Below are 22,701 nucleotides of genomic sequence, written 5' to 3'. Positions count from 1 at the left end.
TTTGTCACTGGTCTCCATCTGCCTCTCTGCAGGCATGATTGGCCATTCAGTTATGTCCCCTGTTGTCCTCAGACCAGAGAATTAAATAACAACCCCCCACTATAAATTGCATTACATTCTGTTAGTCATTATGTTACATTATAATTCACTATTCAGTTCTATTATCTTAAATAAGAAATACAATTAAATTAAGGTGACCAGATTGTTCCACTTTTGGAGGGACATCTGGGGGCACCTGGCAAATTGTATTTATTTCGAAAGTAAAAAATATATAATACAATACTATTTTTGCGTTCTATGCATTCTGTGAAAGTTTTTGTTGCTCCATATAGACCAAATTTTAATCAAGAACCACCCCCCCCCCCGGGTCAATGGTGTCCCGCTTTACCAATGTTAAAATCTGGTCACCTTAAATTAAATGAAGGGGGGTGAGTAGCACCTTTAAGGCCTTGAAGATCTTGAAGACCTTCCTCAGACTGAGGAAGAGTGCTTGCACCCGAAAGCTCACGCCTTGAATAAATCTTTGTTGGTTTTAAAGGTGCTCCTGGACTCTGATTTCATAGTGGAGGTGAAGAAACAGGAAATTGCCCATGTCTCCCCATGAAAGAGGCTACTTGTTTTGTCTTGCAAATGGCCTCATTAATGGAGGAGTATAGGGACACCTTTGAGATGCATGTCAGCCAGGTTCACTATGTGGGGTCCTATCCCAAGGGGGGAGGCAATGAGTGGCACCCAGGTTTGACAATGAGGGGCACTGTGACTGGATGCAGCCAGGTGCTTCCCCTTCAAGATAGGGCCCCACATAGCACACTCAGCTAGCATGTTGCCCTTGTACTGATAAATTGTTTCTTGTGTGGTTACTAGTGTGTGTGTGTGTGTGTGTGGGCTGAAGAAACAGGAAATTGTTCTATAAATTAGCAATCCCCAACCTGTGGGTTGCGTACCACATGTGGTCCATCGGCTAATTGGAGGTGGGCCCCGAAGGACGCCTTCTCCCCCCCCCCCGGCCCTTTACAACACACTTCGGGTGTCATTGTCTCCCATCACTCCCAGATGGGACTATCTCGTTGCAGAGAAACAAGCTCAGGGTTCCCATTGATTTGTCATTGTCATGAGTTAAAATTTCCATGAAAATAAAATGTTCCTTATGTTCATTGTTGTGGCATGTCTGTATCTTATTTTGAAGGGATGTTTAAACATTACCAGAGCGATCAGAGAGCGTTAGGGCAGTGGTTGAGAGTAGAGGAGTAAACTACCCTCCCCCTCACCGGGCCTCAGTAAAATTGTCAAGCGTTGAGTGGTCCCGGTGATAAAAAGGTTGGGGACCACTGCTATAAATGGTGTGAGAATGCTTTTCTGTTTACAGATTTTACTTAATCACAGTCTTCATTTGTGATGCAAGAGAGACATCTTGTGGCAGATTTGAATTATTCGGTTGGAAAGTTAAAGTCACACTGAATTGACTATCCAGTGGCTGATTATATGTGAAGTATATAAAATGAAGAGATATATGACATTGCACATATGTTTACAAGAAAATGTGCTAGGTCTATAGATCAGCATACCGAAAAAAACACCTGAATAATATAAAATGAAAATTTCTCAGAAATTTCTCAGAAATTGGATTTGAGATTTGGCAGCTTAGATTTGAAAATTGAAAGTGTGGACTGTATGCTTCAGAGAATGGTTTTAATAATATGAAGCTAAAGGTTGAGGAGGAGATAAAAAAATCAGGAGAGATCCATCTAACTATTTTTGGAAGATGTGCAAAACATCAATGAAAAAAATGCAAACATTGGAATCGAAATCAGATTTCCTAAATGCAAAATTAGAAAGAGGTTTGGACAAATTGATGCTCTTAGAGCTTAAAAAATGAATTTTCCTTAAGGCCTTAGCCTGAAATTGTGAGTGAAGATATTTGAAAGAGAGTTGTTGAAAGTCTGACACATTTCCTGGGAATGTCAGAAAGGTTTAGAAGCAGAATTGGATAAGATATATAGAGTGAAATCAAGATCTGCCACAGTAAGAAAAGTTTCAAGAGACACTTTGGTGCATTTTGTTAGAAAGAAGACAAGAGATCAAATTGTGAGGCTTTTGTCAATATTCCCGGTAAGCAGATGATATTGAAGAAAATCTCTTTATTCAAGAAACACTGAAACAGGACATCTCCAATGTCTTGCTAAGACTGAAACACCTCTAAACAAGTTCTTCTATATCTACACTTCCCGTTTGCTCCCCACTATCCCAATTCACAATAAACGCCATCACTTCTCATGGCAAAATGAACATTAACACCAGACACTACTGCTAAGCCTGGGCTCCAAGGCCACAGAGATAACCAGTATCCAAACACTCAGCAGACTTACAGCCTGCCCCTCCCAATGGAATGGCAGAAGTTGGAGACACCATCCCCATGCCCACCATCTCCGGAACTCTCTATGAACTTATTCCCTCCCCCTTTCTACCAGCTTAAGCTTAAGCTGGTAGAAACCGGCCTAACCAAAGCTACATCATACTAATTCACAAAATGGAATTTCAATGGTCATGGTAAAAGCTTGTGAAGAAGAAGAAGAAGATTGGTTCTTATATGCCGCTTTTCTCTACCCGAAGGTGTCTCAAAGCGGCTTACATTTGCCTTCCCTTTCACCTCCCCACAACAGACACCCTGTGAGGTGGGTGAAGCTGAGAGAGCCCTAATATTACTGCTCAGTCAGAGCAGCTTTATCAGTGCTGTGGTGAGCCCAAGGTCACCCAGCTGGCTGCATGTGGGGGAGTGCAGAATCGAACCTGGCTCCCCAGATTAGAAGTCCGCTCTACACCAAACTAGCTCTGAATAAGTGTTTTGACATCCAACTCCCACAAGATGTCCGTTCCCCCCATTCTCAGAAAGCAGGCTTCTCAGGATAAAGGCTGTGGAACTCCAGACCAGTCTGAGCACCTGCACATGTGCTACATCAACCCTTTCAGCCTGGGGAAATTATTTCCAGTCCACAAAATACTGCAGTTTACTCCAGTGCATTTGAGAATCCAAGATCTTATGCACTTCATATGTTCAACTGTCACAGGGATGGGATCCTCAGGTGCAGGATGCTAATCATCTGCAAACAGGGCATGTCTAGGTAGGCTGCTGTGGAAGATAGGAAGCACATTTTTGTAGGATTTTGGAAGCCTGAGTTCTACCATCACTTCATCACCCATGTCACTGGGATAGGACCTACAAAACACTTGCTAAGTTTCTTGGAGGATTGCTGACATTTAAGATGCTTTGTGGAGACGTAAACTTGGTCCCCCATCTGAAGGAATATCTTGGGGGCTTGTGTTCGGTCCACTCATAGCTTGTAAGCCACCTTGGCAGCAGCCAGAGCAGACATCAAATGCAGCCAAGCCTTTCTAATGTGCTCTGCCCACTCATGAAAGTCCACCAGCTGTCAGGAATGGTCTTGATAACAGGCAAGGGTTTGGCCCCCATGATATACACCACCTCAAGGGGGGACATTCCTGTGCTTTGATCTACCACATTATTATATGGATATTCAGCAAATGGGGGGAGCTCCCCCAAATCATTCTTCTGACCATTTATAAACATCTTAGATATTGTTCAAGCATCTGATTAATTCTTTTGGCCTGGTCATTTGTTTCTGGGCGGTAGCCAGAACACAAACCTTGTTCCACCACTGCCACCCCCCAAAAAAAATTCAAGAGCCCTTGCCAGAATCTGTCAATAAACATTTCGTCATGGTCTGAGATGATCTTGATAGGTGAAGAGTGAAATGTAAATATATGCCGTACAAACATAGATGCCAGTCACTGAGCACTGGTCAAGGAGGCAAAAGGGACAAAGTGGGCTGGTTTAGAGAACAAATTCACAACTACCCATAAAAGGAAAAGCACCGGGTCATGTTTGACCCTTAGGGTGACGCCCTCTAGCGTTTTCTTGGCAGATTGAATACAGGGTGGTTTGCCAGTGCCTTCCCCAGTCATTACCGTTTACCCCCCAGCAAGCTGGGTACTCATATGACTGTTTTACCCTGAATAGCAGGCAGGTCAGTTATGAAACCCATAGAAATGAGAGGGAGGTAGACATCTCCAGGGGTTGCAGGAGACCATGGGGCTTGCCTTCCAATCCTTTTGAGATTATGCGAACAGTGCACAGTGCAGGCTTGAACATAGGTCTCAATTTCTTTCCTCATTGCAGGTCATCAAAACTGCCACCGAGCAAGAGGCAAACCTGAGTCCTGGTCATCTCTGGGACATACAACCAATCCTTCTTTAAAAAAATACACACATATCCTGCTCCTCCAGTTCTGCCTTAAACTCCAGGAACTCAGGATCAACCCTCAAGGCTTCCTGGAGATGATCAGAATCCATCCCTGGGTCAGAATCATTCCTGGAGATGAATCCATCCATCTCCCTAGGAGAAACTCCTGTAGCTTCAATTTGCTCCTTGTGACAGTGATCAGTCCCATTTCTTGATGGTGGGGGGAGAAAACAGTTTCAACAGATGGCTCTCATTGGCTGTCATGTTGGATAAGGCAGGATAACACATCAGTCCGGAAGTTCTATTTTCCAGGCATGTTTCAAACGAAAGGAGGCTGTTTAAGGAATCTATCCATACTTCGAAAGGAACCCCCCCCCCTTCGAGCCATTGCCACAAGGCAAACAAAGACAAAAAGAGCCACAGACAAAAAGAGCCACAGATAATGTAGCCTTCTTCTCCCAAATAGCCCCATTCTGCCCTGCCTCTCCACACTGTAGGGGAACTGCTCCCATTGTCAAGTCACTTGAATTAACTTGGACAATGAACTGTTCTGCATAGTGATGCAAACAGCAGGGAATTGGGAACTGGTAGTTTGTGAATTTTAGCAATTTGTGACATTCCAGGCAATATTCCCAATAAGCAGATTTTGTTGAAGACATTCTCTTTATTTAAAATATACATCTTAATTGCGCTACATGCCCATTATTTATTTATTCACTTTATTGATCACCAGCTTTAGTGAGGCTTGAGGCAGATTACCCTCCCCCTCCACACACACACACACACACACACACACACACAAAAGACAGCATAAAGCCTAGCTGTGATAGTTTGCGCTTCACAGTTTTTAGCCAAATTGACTGAAAGTTGTCTCTTAAGATCAAAGCAGACAATTGCTTTGGGTCGAAGGTTAGCTTCAGCCAATACAGCAGGGGTAGTCAAACTGCGGCCCTCCAGATGTCCATGGACTACAATTCCCATGAGCCCCTGCCAGCAAATGCTGGCAGGGGCTTGTGGGAATTGTAGTCCATGGACATCTGGAGGGCCGCAGTTTGACTACCCCTGCAGTAGAGGATCGATAGCATGTAGATCTTATCTTCCACACTTTGCATACCTGTTTCCAATCTCACTCCAGCATTTGAAATGCATTTGGGGTGCTGGATGAACTTCCTTAGAAATGTTGACCGCACCCTTTCCAGTAGCATAACACGAGATGTTGGGGCTCCTGAAAAGGAGCCATATAGCAGCTGAGAAAGTGTCTTGGCTCTGTAGAGCTCTAGGGCAGCTGGAACAAAATATTTTCCCTTGGTTCGATAGAATTTGACACTGTTATTATTGATCACCAGCTTTAGTGAGGCTTGAGGCAGAATACCCCCCCACACACATATAAAAGACACCATAAGGTGGTGGTCCCCAACTACCGGGTTGCGGCCTGGTGCCAGGCTGCGAAGGCCCTGGCACCGGGACGTGGCTCCCTCTCCCCGCCCCCCCCCCCCGCAGTAAGAAACTTCCCAGGCTGCAAGCAAATTGACCGCAAAAGCGTCTGATTAGCTTGCAGCCCGGCAAGCTTCTTTTTGTGGGGGGGGAGGGAAGCAGGGCTGCGCATGCGCGTTTGCGCCATGCACTGCTGCAAACGCACATGTGCGGCACTCTCACGCATGCATGCATGCACGGGAGTGTCACACATGCGCGTTTGCGGCCGCGCATGGTGCGGCATGTGCAGCCGGGCAATCGCCCTCCCCACCACAGGCAGTCCACAGCCTTAAAAAGGTTGCGGACCACTGCCATAAGGCATCCAGTAAACAATGACACATGGCTAGGATTACAGAATTAGAAAAGACCACAGATAGAAAACTGCCTGAGGTGTGGAACACCATCAGCCAGTGGCTAGCAGACAACCACATTCACAACGACCATCGACTTTAAGAGCTACATGACTGTTAAGTTGCCCTGCGCATTAGCCACCAAACACAAGTTCAGTAAAATGCAAGTATGAATATTAAATGTGTGACAACTAAGCTTGCTTGTCCCATCCCTGTGCTGAACCTTAGCTAGCTTTTGAGTAGATGCATCAGCTTTACGCCTCACTCACAGCAGAGTATCAAATTTAGAATAATACGTTCTAGAGTTGCTTACCTACCAAAAGGAAATTGGCACACAAAATATAAGAGAAACCCTGATTCTCTGAAAGCGAGACACTTAGAGCAAGATTTGCATGTTCTCAGTGGTTCTGCCATCATCAAAGGTCAAGTTGGTTGTTTGGAAACCACTGGCATGCATTCCACTGCTTTGAAATGATAAGAAATTGAGTAGCTCAGCCAAAAGGAAGTCAGGCTACAGCTTTGCCATTCCTATAAAACTCCCTGGCTGGAAAGCTCTGAAGACCAGAGAATCCAAGTGGGTCTGGCAGCATCACGAACTCCGGACAGCACCATGGCAGCTCCTGGTGCACTCTTCCTCTTGGCCATTATATTTGCCATAGCTAGAACAGGTGAGTTATGAGGCAATGCAACAAACGGGGGAAATGTTTACATTTTGCTTTGTTTTCCACATTTCATGGCTTTTTATAATGCTTGATTCACGATCGGTTCCCTTAACCCTCTCCATTTCTTCAAGGTAATTTTGATGTCTTCTGGACGGGTGAATTTCTAGAAACTGTATTCCTTATTCAGGCCCATTCCGCACAGCGGTGGCTGTGCCAGGCTGCCGGCGGTGTGGTGTTGCAGAGTATAAAGCTCCACAGTTTACTGTGTCCCTATAGGGGGGGGGGGACACATTTCAGTACTAGATACACTCCAGCACTGAAATGGGTCCCCACAGGAAACAAAGCAGAGGTGGAATGGTTCTGCCATGCAGGGGGGCACAGGGGGTTATTTTGCAGGAGGGTGGGATTGCATTCCATGCAGTCCCACGTCCCTGCAAAATAAAAATGAATGTCCCAGTTTGCCCTGTGGTGCGGCAAAGTGCCGTGAAGCTGACTGGGGCATTCTTTGCCCCTCTGGCCCACCGTAGGGCACGGAGGAGCCAGGCCTATAAGGCCAACTCTTCCCTGTCCACACAGATGTGCTGTGGGACAGGCTGTCTCCCACATTCCCTTAGCACCGGGCAACTGAGGTCCTGATCCAAGGCAGGTTGCATCATGTAGAAGTAGGGATTTGCCCCATTCCATATGACCGTGCTCTTGGCCTTTGGCTTGCCAGATGAAATGTGGGAAACTTCTGGAGATTTGGGAAAATATCTTGGATAGGTATCCCCAGATCCCACTTGGAAAGTGTCATCCACATTGGGTGGAGATGGATGGGGCTAACAAGAAGTCATTTTAATTCTTTTCACAACTGGGAAAGTGTCTGCCATTAATCACTAACTTTACATTTTTATTGCCCCAATATTTTTGTAAATGACAATTGAACCCATAGAACTGACTGGCTCTGTAGCAAAGAATTATTATACTGCAAATTTAGACTTCTGATGTTGTTTCCTAATTTACTTTCTCCTCATAGCTGTACTGTTATGATCTCTTAAGATCCCTGTTCCCTAGCCTGAGGAAGCATGCCTGCTCAGGAAAGCTCGTGCCTTGAATAAATCTTTGTTGGTCTTCAAGGTAGCCTTGGACTCAGATTTTGTAGCCAGAATTGAGTTAGGGAAGATCCTTTGAGTGATAGCCACCAGTCTTGAAAGCTTCATCACAGCTGGGATGGAAAACAAACACACTGCAGACAGAAGAAGCAGAGACAAACACATTGCAAACATTTTAACTTCTTATAAAACTGAAGCTCCCATTCTCCACTCTCTCTGGAATTTAGCAGACATGGGGCTGGATCTTACCAGTGTTTGTCTTAGCAAAGAAGTGAGGAGAAAACCTCCCTTTGGTCACCCAAATGGATATGCTGGGGCTCACAGGACCTTTGTAAACAGATGCCATTTTGGGATGGGGGGCTGTAAGGAGGAGGGGAATTGGGGAAGACTGAGTAAAAAAGCTGGCTGGATCCATTCCATGGTCCCAAGAGGCAGGTGTGTAATGGCCCCTGAGCAGAATTAAGAAAAATTAATTGACAGAGCACCACAGGATTATCTGTAGGAGGAAAAATATCCATGCTCTGCTTCTAGACAAAATGTGGAGTAGATTGTCCTTATATACATAGATACGGCCCACTTATGGCAACCCCAGCAAGGGAAAGTAAGGAGGAGAGGTGATTGGCCATTGCCTTCTTCTGGAGAGAGTTTATTGGTGGTCTCCCATTCAAGGAGTCACCCCACTTGAGTTTCTGAGAATACCCTTAGTAATAGCAAAATATTATTCTACAATAATTATTCTAAAAAAACTATGCTTGGCGCTTGGTCCTTTTTTGCATGCCCAGGGGAATGCTGATTGCCACTTTGGGGTCAGAAGGTGAATCTCTTCCAGGCCAGACCAGAAGGTTTGGAGGGGCATCATCTGGGCATGGAATTGGGGTCACTGTGGGGGGCAGGTAGTTGTGACTCCCTTGCATTCAGCAGGGGCGGACGAGATGGAAATCTCTTTGGGGAAGGAGGATTGAAAACCTCAAAGAAAATGAGCCAGAATATTTTTTTCTTGCTCATTCCTCCTGTCTCAAGCCATCCCACACTCAGGATTAGGGTTGTGTGCTTCTGGGTGGCACCGGTGGCGGCACGTGACCCAGTGTCTGCATGCAGGCACAGAGCTCTGCTCCTGCGTGCGTGCACCAACTGGCACACCGGTGCTGCCCCTTCCCCCATGCCGTGGTGCTGGTCACTTTGGGCATGAACAGCTGCTTGGGGGCCGAAACTCACAGCCCTACTCAGCCTCCATCTTTGTTCTCTGGACTAAATAAAACCAAGGCAGAAACATGAGAGGAAAGAGGTTGGAAGGGGAATGATTTGGAGTGTTTTCTTCAATCTGTTTTTCTACTCCGCTTTCTATACCATCCTCCAGGGTCTCCTATTCGGTGTGAGGTGTCTCACAGCATCAGAACTTTCAGTAAACGGAGTACCTCTCTCAAGACCTGTGGCCCCGAGTATGACGCTTGTGGATTGTTGGTGATGGAAGTGACACGGTGTAAGTAAACTGGCCCACAAATTGGGCAGATGGTTCAAGTTCTGGTGGGGCACCCACAAAGAAATCAGTTCTCCTTCTTACAGATTCACTTGGTTATCACATATAAATCAATCATGTCTCACAGTGTATCACACATCCGTATTTATGCTTGGGCAGGGTTGTCACCAATATGCTGATGACACCCAGCTTGACAGATGGCCACCCTGACGGTCCCCCTGAAGCATTAGCCAGCTGCCTGGAAGCAGTGACGAGATGGCTCAAGCTGAGTTGTCTGAAGCTCACTCCTTCAAAGACGGAGGTCCTGTGGCTGACCAGGAAGGGTTCAAGTAAGGAAGTGTGTCTGCCCAACCTGGATGGAGTGCAGCTCACTCCACCAGGAACCTGGGCGTGATTCTCATTGCCTCCCTCTCAATGGAGGCTCAGATCACAACAGTAGCGCGGCTGGCATTTTACCACCTTTGGGGGTTGAGAAGGGTGGGCGGCTGAGTGTTTGGGGGCAGGGAAGCGGCGGCGGCAGAGCGCGGGGTTGAGTGGTGAGTGGGGGAAGAGTTGGGGGTTGAGAAAGGTGGATGTCTACCCGCCTTGTTGGTGAGCAGCCGTGTAATGGCGGCTGTCGGCCAAAGGTGGCGCAGCTTGGGGTCATCAGTCTAGGCGCAAATTGGCTCCTCCCCCCCCGGACTGACAAGCGGAGGGCCCAGTCGGCTGCCCCCCCATCCCGGACCGAGCTCTCCCCCACACCCCTTACTACTTTATTTATACCACTCCCACGAAGCGGTGTAAAGATTGTCATCACTGTGTTGTTGCCATTTATAATTACTGAGTTATCTGTACTGTTCCCAGTTCTACTAAATTTTATGTAAACTGCCCTGAGCCTCAGGGAAGAGTGGTATATAAATATAAATAAATAAATATCACATTTTTATATGACATATCCAGCCAGTGCTCAGGCAGCAGCGCAGGTTGCCAGTTGCATCCCAGATCAAGTTCAAGGTTCTGGTATTGACCTTTGTGTCCATCTGCGGACTGGGCCCCACATATCTGAGTACGACCTATTGCCATACCCCCTCCCCCCCACAGGGCCTGTTGCTCTGTGACGCAAATCTGTCGGTGATCCTTGGCTTGTGGGAAGTGCACCTGGCCTCAATCAGGACCAGGGCCTTTTCGGTCCTGGCCCCCACCTGGTGGAATGAGCTCCTGAAAGAGCTGAGCTCCCACATTTCCACAGGGCCTGCATGAGGGGACTCTTCTGCCAGGTATTCAGTTAAGGCTAGGGCAGATAAGATCAGGGGGACCCTCCTCGGAAAACCCGGAACATCAGGCTATCTCTCCATTAACACCCTTTCCCAAGGCACATGTTGGTAGGGGGCGGGTTGTTGATCTGAGGGAACGGGGTAGGGGGGTAGGGAGTTAAGCGTATATTTTTGCCACTGTGGGGATTTAATGGTTGGGATTAATGAGATTTTATTGTGCGGTTTTTATTTTGCAACCCGCCATGAGCCGGCTAGTCTCAGTGGTGGGCAATAAATCCAACAACAACAATCTTACGAAGCCAGAAAAATACATTCAAAACCAAACTCAAATTCTTTGTGTGTGTGTGTGTGTGTGTGTGTGTAGCTGTGTTGGTCTGAAGCCACAGAACAAAGTTTGAACCCTGTGGCCCCTTTAAGGCCAACAAAATTTTATTCTGGCGATTAGCTTTTGTATGCATGAACACCCCTCCAGGTACACAGAAAAACTTAGAATTAAACTTTGTTGGTCTTATAAATGCCAGTGGGCTCAATCCGGAATTCAATCACACTCAACTGAAGCCAGAGTCTACTATCAAAATTGCCGATTGTAAACAAAGCTTTCATTTGCACTGTATTTATGAGTTAAAGCCCTTATTTAAGTTAAAGCCCTTACTTAAGAACTCTTAGGATTTCTCACTCTTTGAATTTATATCTATTCCAGTACTTGATGACCAGAAGCGGAGCTTCAACAAGCCTTTCCCGAGAGTGCATTTTAGAAGAAGAAGAGCATTTCCGTACATCTTTAAAAATAGTGTTATGCCAGCTGAGTGGCTTAACGCTAAATAAAATCATGCCTCCTGGCCCCTCCTCACCTCTTTTGCTATCTCGCTCTTTTCTACCACCGTTCCACACTTCTCCCCCTCCACAAGTGCTTTTAGAAATGGTGGAAGAGAGCAATTTATACGTGACTCTCATCCGCCTGTCAATCAAGCCAGGCAGCCAATCCCCTTTCCTCATGCTTTAAAGCAGCGGCCCCCAATCTTTTGAAGGCTGGGGACCGGCCTGCGGGGGTGGAGGGAGAGTGAGGTTTGGGCGCCGCACATGCACATTTGCGCCACTGGCATGCTGGTGGCTGCGCCTTCCTCTCTTTCCCCGCAGCGCTGGGCCGTGAGCAAATTGGCTGCCGAAGCAGGGGGGTGGAAAGGGAGGCGCGGAAGCCAGTGGCCCGGTGCCGAGGCTTTCGTGGCCCGGTATTGGGCTGCAGCCCGGGGGTTGACGACCCCCACTTTAAAGGGCCTGTGAGGCCCGTTATTTTTCAAAAATCAATACTTCTCCATTGAAAAGCCTATGCATCTAATCAGACATGCATAGTGCTTTTTTATTGCCACTCCAGTGACTTTACAGAGGTATCCTCTGCCTAGTTCATAACAGTTATATTGTATTGTTAATTGTTATATTGTTACTCAATACTACTTCTTATTGTGATGATTATTGTTGTTATGTTTACAAGGTTCTATGTTTTACGTAAACCGACCTGAGCGTTACAGGAGGGTGGTATAGAAATACAATGAATAAATAATAAATAATAAATAAATACCGTAATAATAAACAGAAGTCAATCTTTCCAAACATTAGCAAATCTCAGTCTTCTTGTCCTTAAGCCTGGATTAGTTTTCAATGACTTTCACAAGGAAAGAATAGAAGAGTTTCTTTTTTTTTGCTCAGGTTTCAACATATTGACGTGTGAACATCTGAACAAACAAACCTCTAACGAATTCCTATTTCTTCCTGTTTCTGGGGTATAGCTGGAAAGACAGTGAGAACCGTCAAAAAGACTTGTGCAAAGAGAGAGAGTTGTGTTCCTGGAGATATATTTATGCATCTTAAAAATGGACTGAAGGAGACCGGGAAGAGCATCTGTTGCACTACAGATGCCTGCAATGCAGTGATCCCGGCAGGTAGGTATTCATGTGCAGATATGTCTCTAGCTTTACTGCCTGAGATCCTTTTAGCTGGAGATGAAGGGACCTGAACCAGAGACTTTCTAGAGTCTACAATTACATTGGTCACTGAGCAGTGGCCACTCTCACAGATGAGAACATAAGAGTCCTGCTGGATCAGACCAGTGGTTCCTATAGCCCAGCATCCTGTTTCACACAATGCCCAACTAGTTCCTCTGCATAGTCATCAGCACAGCACAGATGCCAAGGCCTTTTCCCAATGTTGCTTCCTGCCTCTGGGATTTAGAGAAGAAGAAAAAAGCTGATTTTTTTCCAGCTTTTTACTACCCAAAGGAGTCTCAAAATGGCTTATAATGGCCTTCCCTTTTGTCTCCTCTCAACAGGTACCCTGGGAAGTAGGTGGGGCTGAGAGAGCTTTGACAGAACTTCTCTGTGAGAACAGCTCTAACAGGACTGGGACTGTCCCAAGGTCACCCAGCTAGCTGCATGTGGAGGAATGGGGAATCAAACCTCGTTCTCCACCATTGCTGACCACCACACCATGCTAGCTCTCTTAGAGGCTCTGAATATGGGGGTTGGTCACCATGGCTAGTAGCCATTGATAGCTGTTTATTCCTGCGGTCATTACTAATCTTCTGGCAGCGAAGTCCACATTTCAATCACAGATCCAGTTTCCCATATATTTAACAGTCCTCCTTGATTTCTAGTCATTCTCTTGATGGTTAGCATGTTTTAACTTCTTCCAGCATCCACAAGAATGCCTCATCAGAGATTAAAAATCAGTAATTCACTGCATAAAGATATGGAGCAGAGGTCCCTCAGTGCCTATTAGCTATAACAGGGGTAGTCAAACTGCGGCCCTCCAGATGTCCATGGACTACAATTCCCAGAAGCCCCTGCCAGCGAATGCTGGCAGGGGCTTCTGGGTATTGTAGTTCATGGACATCTGGAGGGCCGCAGTTTGACTACCCCCGCACTACAAGGTGGAAACTGAGTATTATGTCTGGGGTAGTGATGCTCTGTATTCTTGGTGCTTAGGGGGGCAAGAGTAGGAGGGCTTCTGGAGTTCTGGCACCACTGGTGGACCTCTTGATGACCCCTCAGTTTTGGCAACTGTGAATCGTAGAATCATAGAGTTGGAAGGGACCTCCTGGGTCATCTAGTCAAAGCCCCCTGCACAATGCAGGACACTCACAATCCTATTGCTCATCCAGTGTCACCTGCCACACCCTTAAGCCTTCACAGAATCAGCCTCTCCGTCAGACGGCTATCCAACCTCTGTTTTAAAATTTCCAAAAGATGGTCCAACCACCTGCATAACCCCCATGTGGCAAAGGATGGGGCTGATCCAAACATGGCTTCTCTTACTTTCTTATTTCTGTGACTCCATGGGTTTCTTCAGATGTAACTTGTCATAGGATTGGTAAAATCCAGTTTGAATCTGATTTCACTGGGAGACGTAGGCACCATGTTTTGCATCCTTCTCTGTGTACTTCTCTGCCTGATCTTTAAGCTATTAAAACTGGTGATTGGCTGTTTGCTTCCAGTGCCAGTTTGGAATGAAGCCCCCAATGGGTTCCGGTGTCCCTCCTGCAGCACCACCCGCTCTAACCCATGCCCAGAAGAGACCATCCATTGCAAAGGAGTGGAAGACCAGTGTTTTCTCAGGGCCACCGGTAAGTCCAGTTCATCTATTGATGCGTCAAGTTTTGGACTATGATTGTGTCAGATAACAATACTGTTGTTGTTGTTGTTATTATTAGAATTTGTATAACTCCCCACAATATGGCTCGGGCTGATGAACATCATATATGTAATGCAAAAATATAAACTATGCTCACATTAAAAATATCCACATTAGGCTGTATACTCACATATAAGCGGACCCACATATAAGCCAAGGAACCTAATTTAACCACAAAATCTGGGCAAACTTATTGACTGGCATATAAGCCAGAAATGCGCCATCATCACAGGCTCTCCCATCCAGCCCCCCCCCCCAACAAATACAGAAAAGTCCAGAGGATGAATAGCTGCTGGTTTTTGAACCCCGTTTTTCACCCACAGAAACCTAAAGAATAGTTTGGAAGAAGTGATTAAGAAGACGAAGAAGTGAAGGCATAAGGGAAAAAAGATCAGAGTTCCTCAGTCAAGCCGTTGATGTCCGACAAATTGCCAGAGCAACGATTGGCTGGCTGGAGCAGGCTTTTAATTACCATATATACCTGTACATAAGCCAAGGAGGGCTTTTTCAGTGTGAAAAAAGGTGCTGGAAAACTAGGCTTATACACGAGTATATAGGGTAATCATTACAAGATTTAAACCATAATTCACAGCTGTCCAGCCCTTATGCAGAACATTACTAAAACAAAGCTCCTTGCTAGTTTCAGTTTCTGCTATCTTGCATTAAGTATGTGGAAGGTGATCTTTGGTCTCTCAGTGGGGAGCAGAAGAAACTCCATGCATGCTCAGAGGCACGCTTCTAGCCTACCATTCCACACCATCCATGGCTCAAATTAAGAATGGATAGGAGAGAGTCCTGAGGTAGAGTAGCCGGAAATCCAGTGAGGAGAGGTCTGAAGGGCAGCCATAAATGATCTTAGAAGGAAAAACCTAAACGGGGGGTTTCTAGAGGAGAACAGGTTTAATGAATGAATACATTGAGGTGTTGGGGATATAACTAATTGATATATGGCTGACCAATAGAAAAAGCATCTCTCCCTGACATTATATATATATATAGTTGTAGCTTTCTCAACTTTTTTAGGTTCTCAACTCTATTCTAGGTTGCCTCCCCCCTTTTAGTTGTTGTTTGAACTACAATCTATGACTGGGGTGCCTAACCTTTTGAAATCTGACCCAGGATGCTGAGTGCAGTCACAAAATGGCAAGCACAAAATAGCTGCCACAGAAGATGGAAGTAATCACAAAATGACTGCTGCTACTTATCTTCAGCCATACAGTTAAGATTCTTGTTCTGCAGTAGCAGTTGCTGCCAAAGCAATGCTCTTAAAAAAAAATTGCATAGCCAATCAAATCTCCAACAGCCAATCAGGATCCTTGTTGGGCAAAATCCCTACCTGTCCCCTTTGCACTTGGCAGGCACCAGAAAATGTGTTGGAGGGGAACATGGTACCCACAGATACCCCTTTTGGGGCACCCCTGATCTATGGAATCCCACAGACCCTTCAAGGGAACCGATCTTTGTAGTTGGAGAGAACTCTGGGCTGTAGCTGGTGGTTCTCCCAAAAGCAAACGAATCCAATAAGCAAAAAGTGGTATCTTCTTGAGATTTATTAAATGCAGTCCTAGGTTATTTAAATAATTTTGCAACCAGAACGGGGCTCCAGGTATTCAATCCCGCTTTCTGTTACTTCTTCAGGGGTTTGCAATTGTAGTCTTAATACTGTAGATTTAACATCACCAGTATTCATTTCAATTCTAAAGGTCAAGCATATCACATTGGCAATAACTCTTCAGTAAAGCAATCACTGCTTCAATTGTGTAGCTATGTAGCTGGAGGTTGGCAACCACAAAGCATAGCTGGCAGGTACCTTTTGGGGAGACACTGGTTTATGGAGATGGGAATTCTGGTGGTGGGGTGGAGCTCATGAAGAGCCTGGAAGGATAAAGCAAGTGGGGCCGAGGGGGTAATGGCGACAAAAAATAGAACGCAAGAACTCACAGGTGCTAGAAATGCACTGAAGCCTGCTTTGTGCACCTAACATAGGGAAAGTCATTCTTTTGATGTTTTAAACTTACCAACTCAATCTCCAACAGACTTTACCTAACAAATTTTCTCTTGCCTTGCATAGGTAACATCATCCATGCTGGATGTGCCACCAAATCTTTTTGTGCTAGCTCCGCACGGACCATGGTCACCATTACAGACAGTCTTGGGGTGGTGCTGAGTTCTCAAAGCATCATATGCAAGCCGGCAAATAAAGGTTAACAGTGGAGTTCAAGGCGCTATTCCCAAAAAACACAAGAAAAACCAGGAATGTTTCATAAAGCTTCTTCTCGCTGCTTTGTTGGCTGATGCCGTGCGTGCGGCTGAACAAACAACATGGAAATAATGGCCAATTAGCCTATAAAATGTTTATGCTAATTTCTACCACTGAATGGAGACCACCTACAATATATAGAAGGCAACAACTTTCATGGTGATAGTTTTGCTTGCATTTCTCTCTTTTTGCACATTTGTTGCTGATTTTGAAGTCCTGTTTTCTTTGATTGTAGATCTTCTGCCTTTGGTGAATTTCCATTCAGTTGCTTGCAAAAAAATAAATCATCAAAAAGCAGATGCAAAAGTCGGAGGCTTATGGTGTCTCAGTTATCTTTGTTTTATTTTTTTTAAAATAAGATAAGGGTGACTTTCCCAAAGTTGCTCATAAGAGGTCTTAAAGGCACCACTGGATTCAATATTTGTTTTGGATTAAGGCAGCAATGAAGATCTGTAAATTGTCTTAAATAAGCTTACAAATACAAGAATTAAAAAGCAGGCATGAAAAGAACGTTTGAGTTCAGTGTCAGCCCAGAAGCCAACAAAGTTCCACTCAGCAGGAAGAACCGAGAGACTAGGAAAACTTCCGCACAGTAAAAAAAAAAGGGGAAAAAAGGGTTAGGCCAGTGCAATGGTGTAACACTAAAAAAACCCCGTGCCTCCAGGAATTCCTCACCTGCTAGCTCCTCTGCTGTCGTCTTGGGCTTCCTGACATTTCATACACCTGCTTGAAATGGCGGAAGAGGGAAATGACCTATATACACTCCTCTCTTCACCTGTCAATCAAGACAGGTGGCCAGTCACCTTTCTCCCTCTTTTAAAAGGAACGCGATGCAAGCTAATTATTTAAAATGAGACTTATGCACTTAAACGCATATTCATAACTGCATCTATTCATAGATGCATAGGGCTCCTTTTACTACAAGCCTTCTTGCAATCTGGAGCCTTTTTTTTGGGGTGCGGAAGAGGCATGCGTTATGAACAAACTGTTCATAGGGGAAAAGTTTATTTTGTGCTTTGCCTGGGCGATTGTGTGCCTATTCATTGCTCCAGGCAGTTTTTTTCAACGAAAAAAGAAAAATAAAGAAACCCCTGTTCCGAGTGAAGAGAGAGGGAGGGGGACTCAGGCAGGCACTAGAGCTGGAGATCTCATTACTTCAGCCACTTTGATAATGCATGTGTCTTTTGCGAGAGTCTTGCTGGCTGCTCTCCTCCTGTTCACGCTACATGGCAAGGGGAATCCAGTTTATACCATGCAAGTGCTTTAAAATGAAGGATGTAGCTGCTGGTTTGCTGCTGTAATACTGGATGTTCACAATGTTATGCAAAACGCCAAAAATATGGTGTTTAAGAAAGGTAAAATGGCACTTTTTTTAGTGGGTGCGGAATGGCCCTAGGTATATCCAGATGCATGTTCCTTCAGATTAGAACAGGGGCCATTCTGCACCCATTAAATATAGTGAAATGCTTACCTTAGGTAGTTGTTATATTCCAACTGCTCCCCATGACGTCACCAACATCCAGCATCCAGGCAACAAACGGCTGGCTACATCCTCCATTTTAAAGCACTAGTTGGGGAATTGCATAAAGTGGACTCCCCAACCTTAAAAGTTCAAGCTACAGGAGAAGAAACAGTAGGACACCAGCAAAAGAAATGTGTGGAGGCAAAGAAGTGCTATCTCTGCGTCCATTGTCCTACCATCATACCTGCATCCCTCTCCTTTCTCCCAAGGATGGGATTTTTTAAAAGTTAAATGCCTGGAGAAATGAATAGGTGTATAAGCATGCAGGCAAAGTCAAAAATATTTTTATGATTACATGCATAGGCATTTAAATAGAGAAGTATGAATTTAAAAAAAAAGCTGGCATCACGGGACCTTTAAAAAAGAAGAAAGGGGATTGGCTGCCTGGATTGATTGACAGGTGGAAGAGAGTCGCGTATAAACCACATCGTTCTCTTCCACCATTTCCAGCAGTGCTTGTGGAGTGTAAGAAGCTGGTGTGACACTATTTTTTTCAATGTGCGGAAATGCCCTGGATTTACTTAAATGTAACCTCTAGTTGTAATCAGTTGTAATTCTGGGAGATCTCCAGGTCCCATCTGAGGCTGGCAACCATCATCATCATCATCATCATCATCACCACTACCATCATCACCACCATCACCATCACCATCATCTATTAGATTTATTACCCACCACTCCCTGATGGCTCGTGGCGGGTTACATAGATTAGGATAAAAACCCATAAACCCCTAATTAAAAACTCTGATAAAAATTACAATCAATAATCAGATCAAAAAGAGAGAAGAAGGTACGGTGGAAAAAAACATCACTATTCTCAATACCCGAACAATTTGTATTGGAGTGGGAGGGAGGAGGCTGCAGATGTCACTCACAACCATCTCAGAATTATCTGGAAGGGGGGCCATGTAGATCTCACTGGCCATACTGGCCTCAACCATGGACCTGGTGGAAGATCTCTGTTTCACAGGCCGTATGGAATGCTGAAAGCTCCCGCAGGTGCCCACAGCTCTTCTGGGAGCTTATTCCACCAGGTAGGGGCTAGGGCCGAAAAGGCCCTGGCACTGGTCGAGACCAGCCAGACTTCCCTGGGGCTAAGAATGACCAACATGTTGGTGCATGAAGAACGTAAAGCCCTGTGAGGGGCATAGGGCGACAGGCGGTCCCTCAGGTATGCGGGACCCAGACTGCGAAGGGCCTTAAAGGTTAAAACTGGAAGCTTGAACCAGATCCGGGCAGCAATTGTTAACCAATGCAGCTGCCTCAGGACAGGTTGGATATGGGCCCTCCAAGATGTACCTGTGAGGACTCTAGCAGCTGAATTTTGCACCAGCCTTGAACCACCTTGCTCTGGTCCTGCAAATTGAAGGCCTGTGGGGGCAAGGGAACATACTGCTTTGTATTCTACATAAATATATAAAGCAGACACTACCGCTTTTCGGCCTTTTGGCTAAGATCGAGTGTAGTGTCGTATAAAGCAGACAAGCAACGGGCAAGCTGTTTCAAGGTTGGTTGCATGAATCCCATAAATACACTTGGCTGTCAACACTGTAACAGACTCAGGGTCAGACTGGGATAAAAATACATCTTCCCTTGGGAACTAGGCAGTCTCATTGCTAAAGTCTGCAAACCTTTCTTTTTGTCATTCATTTGGGTTCAATCCCTTCAAGGTAGCAGCACTTGCAGTATGCAATATATTTTGATTCTCTTGTCGACTGAAGGAACTGTTAAAATACTTAAAGGGAGCAGTGCGGATGCCAGTCTCACTCTCAGGTAGGACCTGGGGATCTCCTGGAATTACAGGTCATCTCCAGATTATAGAGGTCAGCTCCCCTGGAGGAAATGGCTGCTTGGAGAGAAGAAGAGAAGAGCTGGGTTTTTTTATATCCCACTTTTCACTACCTGAAGGAGTCCCAAGTGGCATACATGCACCTTTCCCTTACTGTCCCCCACAACAGACACCCTGTAAGGCAGGTGGGGCAGAGAGAGCTTCCTAAGGGGGCATGCTGCTAAATTTAGCCTCCCTGGTATCTCATCTCTGTCCAGGCATTCTTGACTCATGCTGCTGCCCATCTATGGCAAGGAAAGCTGGGGCAGAGATGCATATTCCTTTCTTGTGCAGGCATTTCAGTGCAAAGGAGGAGCTGGGGCTGGTCTTGGCAGCCAATGATGCACACCTATATAGAATCATAGAATCATAGAGTTGAAAGGGGCAATGAGGGCATCTAGACCCACCCCCTGCTCAATGAAGGATTAGCCTAAAGCATCCAAGATATGGAACTGTCCAGCTGCTGCTTGAAAATTGCCAGTGAGGGAGAGTTCACCACCTCCTTAGGCAGCTCATCCTACTGCTGAATTAGACTCCTAGAATCCTACAGTGAGAAGGGGCCCTACAGGCCAACTAGTCCCACCCCCTGTTCATTGCAGGACCTGTATAAAGCATCCAGGGCAAGCTTAGAGACCACCAGTGAGTAAATATATTTGAATACCTCTTCTAGAATTGTTGGTAATTTGTTAGGCAGTATGAGCCTCTTGTGGTGCAGAGTGGTAAGGCAGCAGACATGCAGTCTGAAAGCTCTGTCCATGAGGCTGGGAGTTCGATCCCAGCAGCCGGCTCAAGGTTGACTCAGCCTTCCATCCTTCCGAGGTCAGTAAAATGAGTACCCAGTTTGCTGGGGGGTAAACGGTAATGACTGGGGAAGGCACTGGCAAACCACCCCGTATTGAGTCTGCCTGTTCCCTGTAAACCACCCTGAGCCTTCAGGGAGGGCGGCAAATCAACAAACAAACAAACAAACAAATAAATAAGAATATTGAGTACAGGGATAGTGTTTTGTAACATGAGGACTCAGAGACAATCCCTGGTTGGGAATCCTGGCCAGGACATCAGACACTCTATCCTTGTGTAACTTCATGAGTGGAGAAAGCATTGGCTAGAAACCACAAGGTCCTCATTCTCCTGAACTACCCGATCATTACAAAACCTCATCTGCATGGAGATTCCAGGGTAAGATAAGCCAAGAAGGGTGTTTCCTCAGCTGTGACACAAGCATAAGCTGTCATTCAGCAGAAGCCACAGAAGGACCTTTGAATGGAAAAAAAAAAAGAAGGGGATTGCTGACATTTTGCTCCTTCAGGACTCTGAGACCTTTGAAAACTGTATGGCAAACAGCACGGGGTAGGGTTGCCATGTTGAACATTCTTCTTGAATGTTAGGACCCCTGCATCACAAACTGGCATACTGCGTTCAACACACAGGAAAGGACAAAAACGTCTTTCAGTGACTAGAGGCCATCTACGATTTCAAGTGTACTGTATTTTTCCTCCCTGGAGTAGGAAGGAGATCTTTTGCTGGGCCGTGACCTCTGGATTCCTTTTTGCATTTTGTTAATTGGGGCTGACTGTGAAATCTGAGTCAGGCAGAGGTTTTTGCCACAAAACCCCTCCAGTGCCTGATCCTTGGCTCAAAGTTCAGCCTTCCAGGTCTCTATGGAGCAATCCAACAGCTGTTGCACTTTTGACATCCCCAGCCCAGTTTTCTCATGGGGAGAACACTGTCCATATGTTGCAATGGAGCAACAAAACCAAAGACAAATGACTCCCAAACAAACTAATGGTTTGCAGCTTCTTTCACACTTTAAAATACTCCTTTTTGCACAGCGCAGCGCATCGTAGTTGTCAGAGCAGTGGGAGTCCCTTTAAAATACTTCTTTCTGCACAGTGCGGTGTACTGGCGGAGCAGTGGGAGTCCCTTTAAAATACTTTTTTCTGCACAGTGCAGTGTAGTTGTCAGAGCAGTGGGAGTCCCTTTAAAATACTTCTTTCTGCACAGTGCAGCATAGTTGTCAGAGCAGTGGGAGTCCCTTTAAAATACTTATTTCTGCACAGTGCGGTGTACTGGCGGAGCAGTGGGAGTCCCTTTAAAATACTTTTTTCTGCACAGTGCAGTGTAGTTGTCAGAGCAGTGGGAGTCCCTTTAAAATACTTCTTTCTGCACAGTGCAGCGTAGTTGTCAGAGCAGTGGGAGTCCCTTTAAAATACTTATTTCTGCACAGTGCGGTGTACTGGCGGAGCAGTGGGAGTCCCTTTAAAATACTTTTTTCTGCACAGTGCAGTGTAGTTGTCAGAGCAGTGGGAGTCCCAGTGCTTTGTTAGATCCAGGTTGGGAGCCTCTGGGAGTTCTGGGATGGATCCTGCGGAGGGCAAGGACCTCAGTGGGGTACAAGGCTGTAGAGTCTCCCCTCCAAAGCATCCCTTTTCGCCCGGGGAACTGATCTCTGCAGTTTGGAGATGAGTTTGAATTCTGGAGGGGTCCCCAGGTCTCACCTGGAAACTGGCATCCCTATCCCCTGTTATGAAGACAGAAGCTCCCAAAGAGGTCTAGGCCCAGGGGAGAGAAGTATGGGTCTACCAAGCATCAGGCAACTCCAGGCAGACCTACAAGTCCGTTACCACAACGGGCCACCCCGAGTGATAAGCAGAATAATTTCTTTCTCAACGCACAGAGGGAAGCTGTACATCTGGAGCAGGGCTGTGCGCATGGACCACACATGTTTGCATACTCAGGCTGACGCAACTGTTAAAAAAAAACCCAACAAGTCATAGAGAGAAGAAGCCAGAGACACAGACAACGGAAGCCAAGGGAAGACAGCCTGCACAAGAAAGATCCTT

General features: G+C 45.8%; 1 protein-coding gene across 1 annotated transcript; it reads left to right on the top strand.

The window, feature by feature from the left end:
• Window positions 1-6,591: 6,591 nt before the first annotated feature.
• LOC143837044 (phospholipase A2 inhibitor and Ly6/PLAUR domain-containing protein-like) lies at window positions 6,592-16,817 on the top strand. Its single transcript, XM_077336465.1, has 5 exons — window positions 6,592-6,749; window positions 9,192-9,314; window positions 12,349-12,501; window positions 14,052-14,180; window positions 16,320-16,817. The coding sequence occupies exons 1-5, from the start codon at window positions 6,692-6,694 to the stop codon at window positions 16,454-16,456; spliced, it is 600 nt and encodes a 199-aa protein (XP_077192580.1). The 5' UTR covers window positions 6,592-6,691; the 3' UTR covers window positions 16,457-16,817.
• Window positions 16,818-22,701: the final 5,884 nt, after the last annotated feature.

The sequence above is a fragment of the Paroedura picta genome, chromosome 5 (assembly GCF_049243985.1).
Source record: "Paroedura picta isolate Pp20150507F chromosome 5, Ppicta_v3.0, whole genome shotgun sequence".
Taxonomy (NCBI): Eukaryota; Metazoa; Chordata; class Lepidosauria; order Squamata; family Gekkonidae; genus Paroedura; species Paroedura picta.
This window is presented reverse-complemented; position numbering and strand designations above follow the sequence as displayed.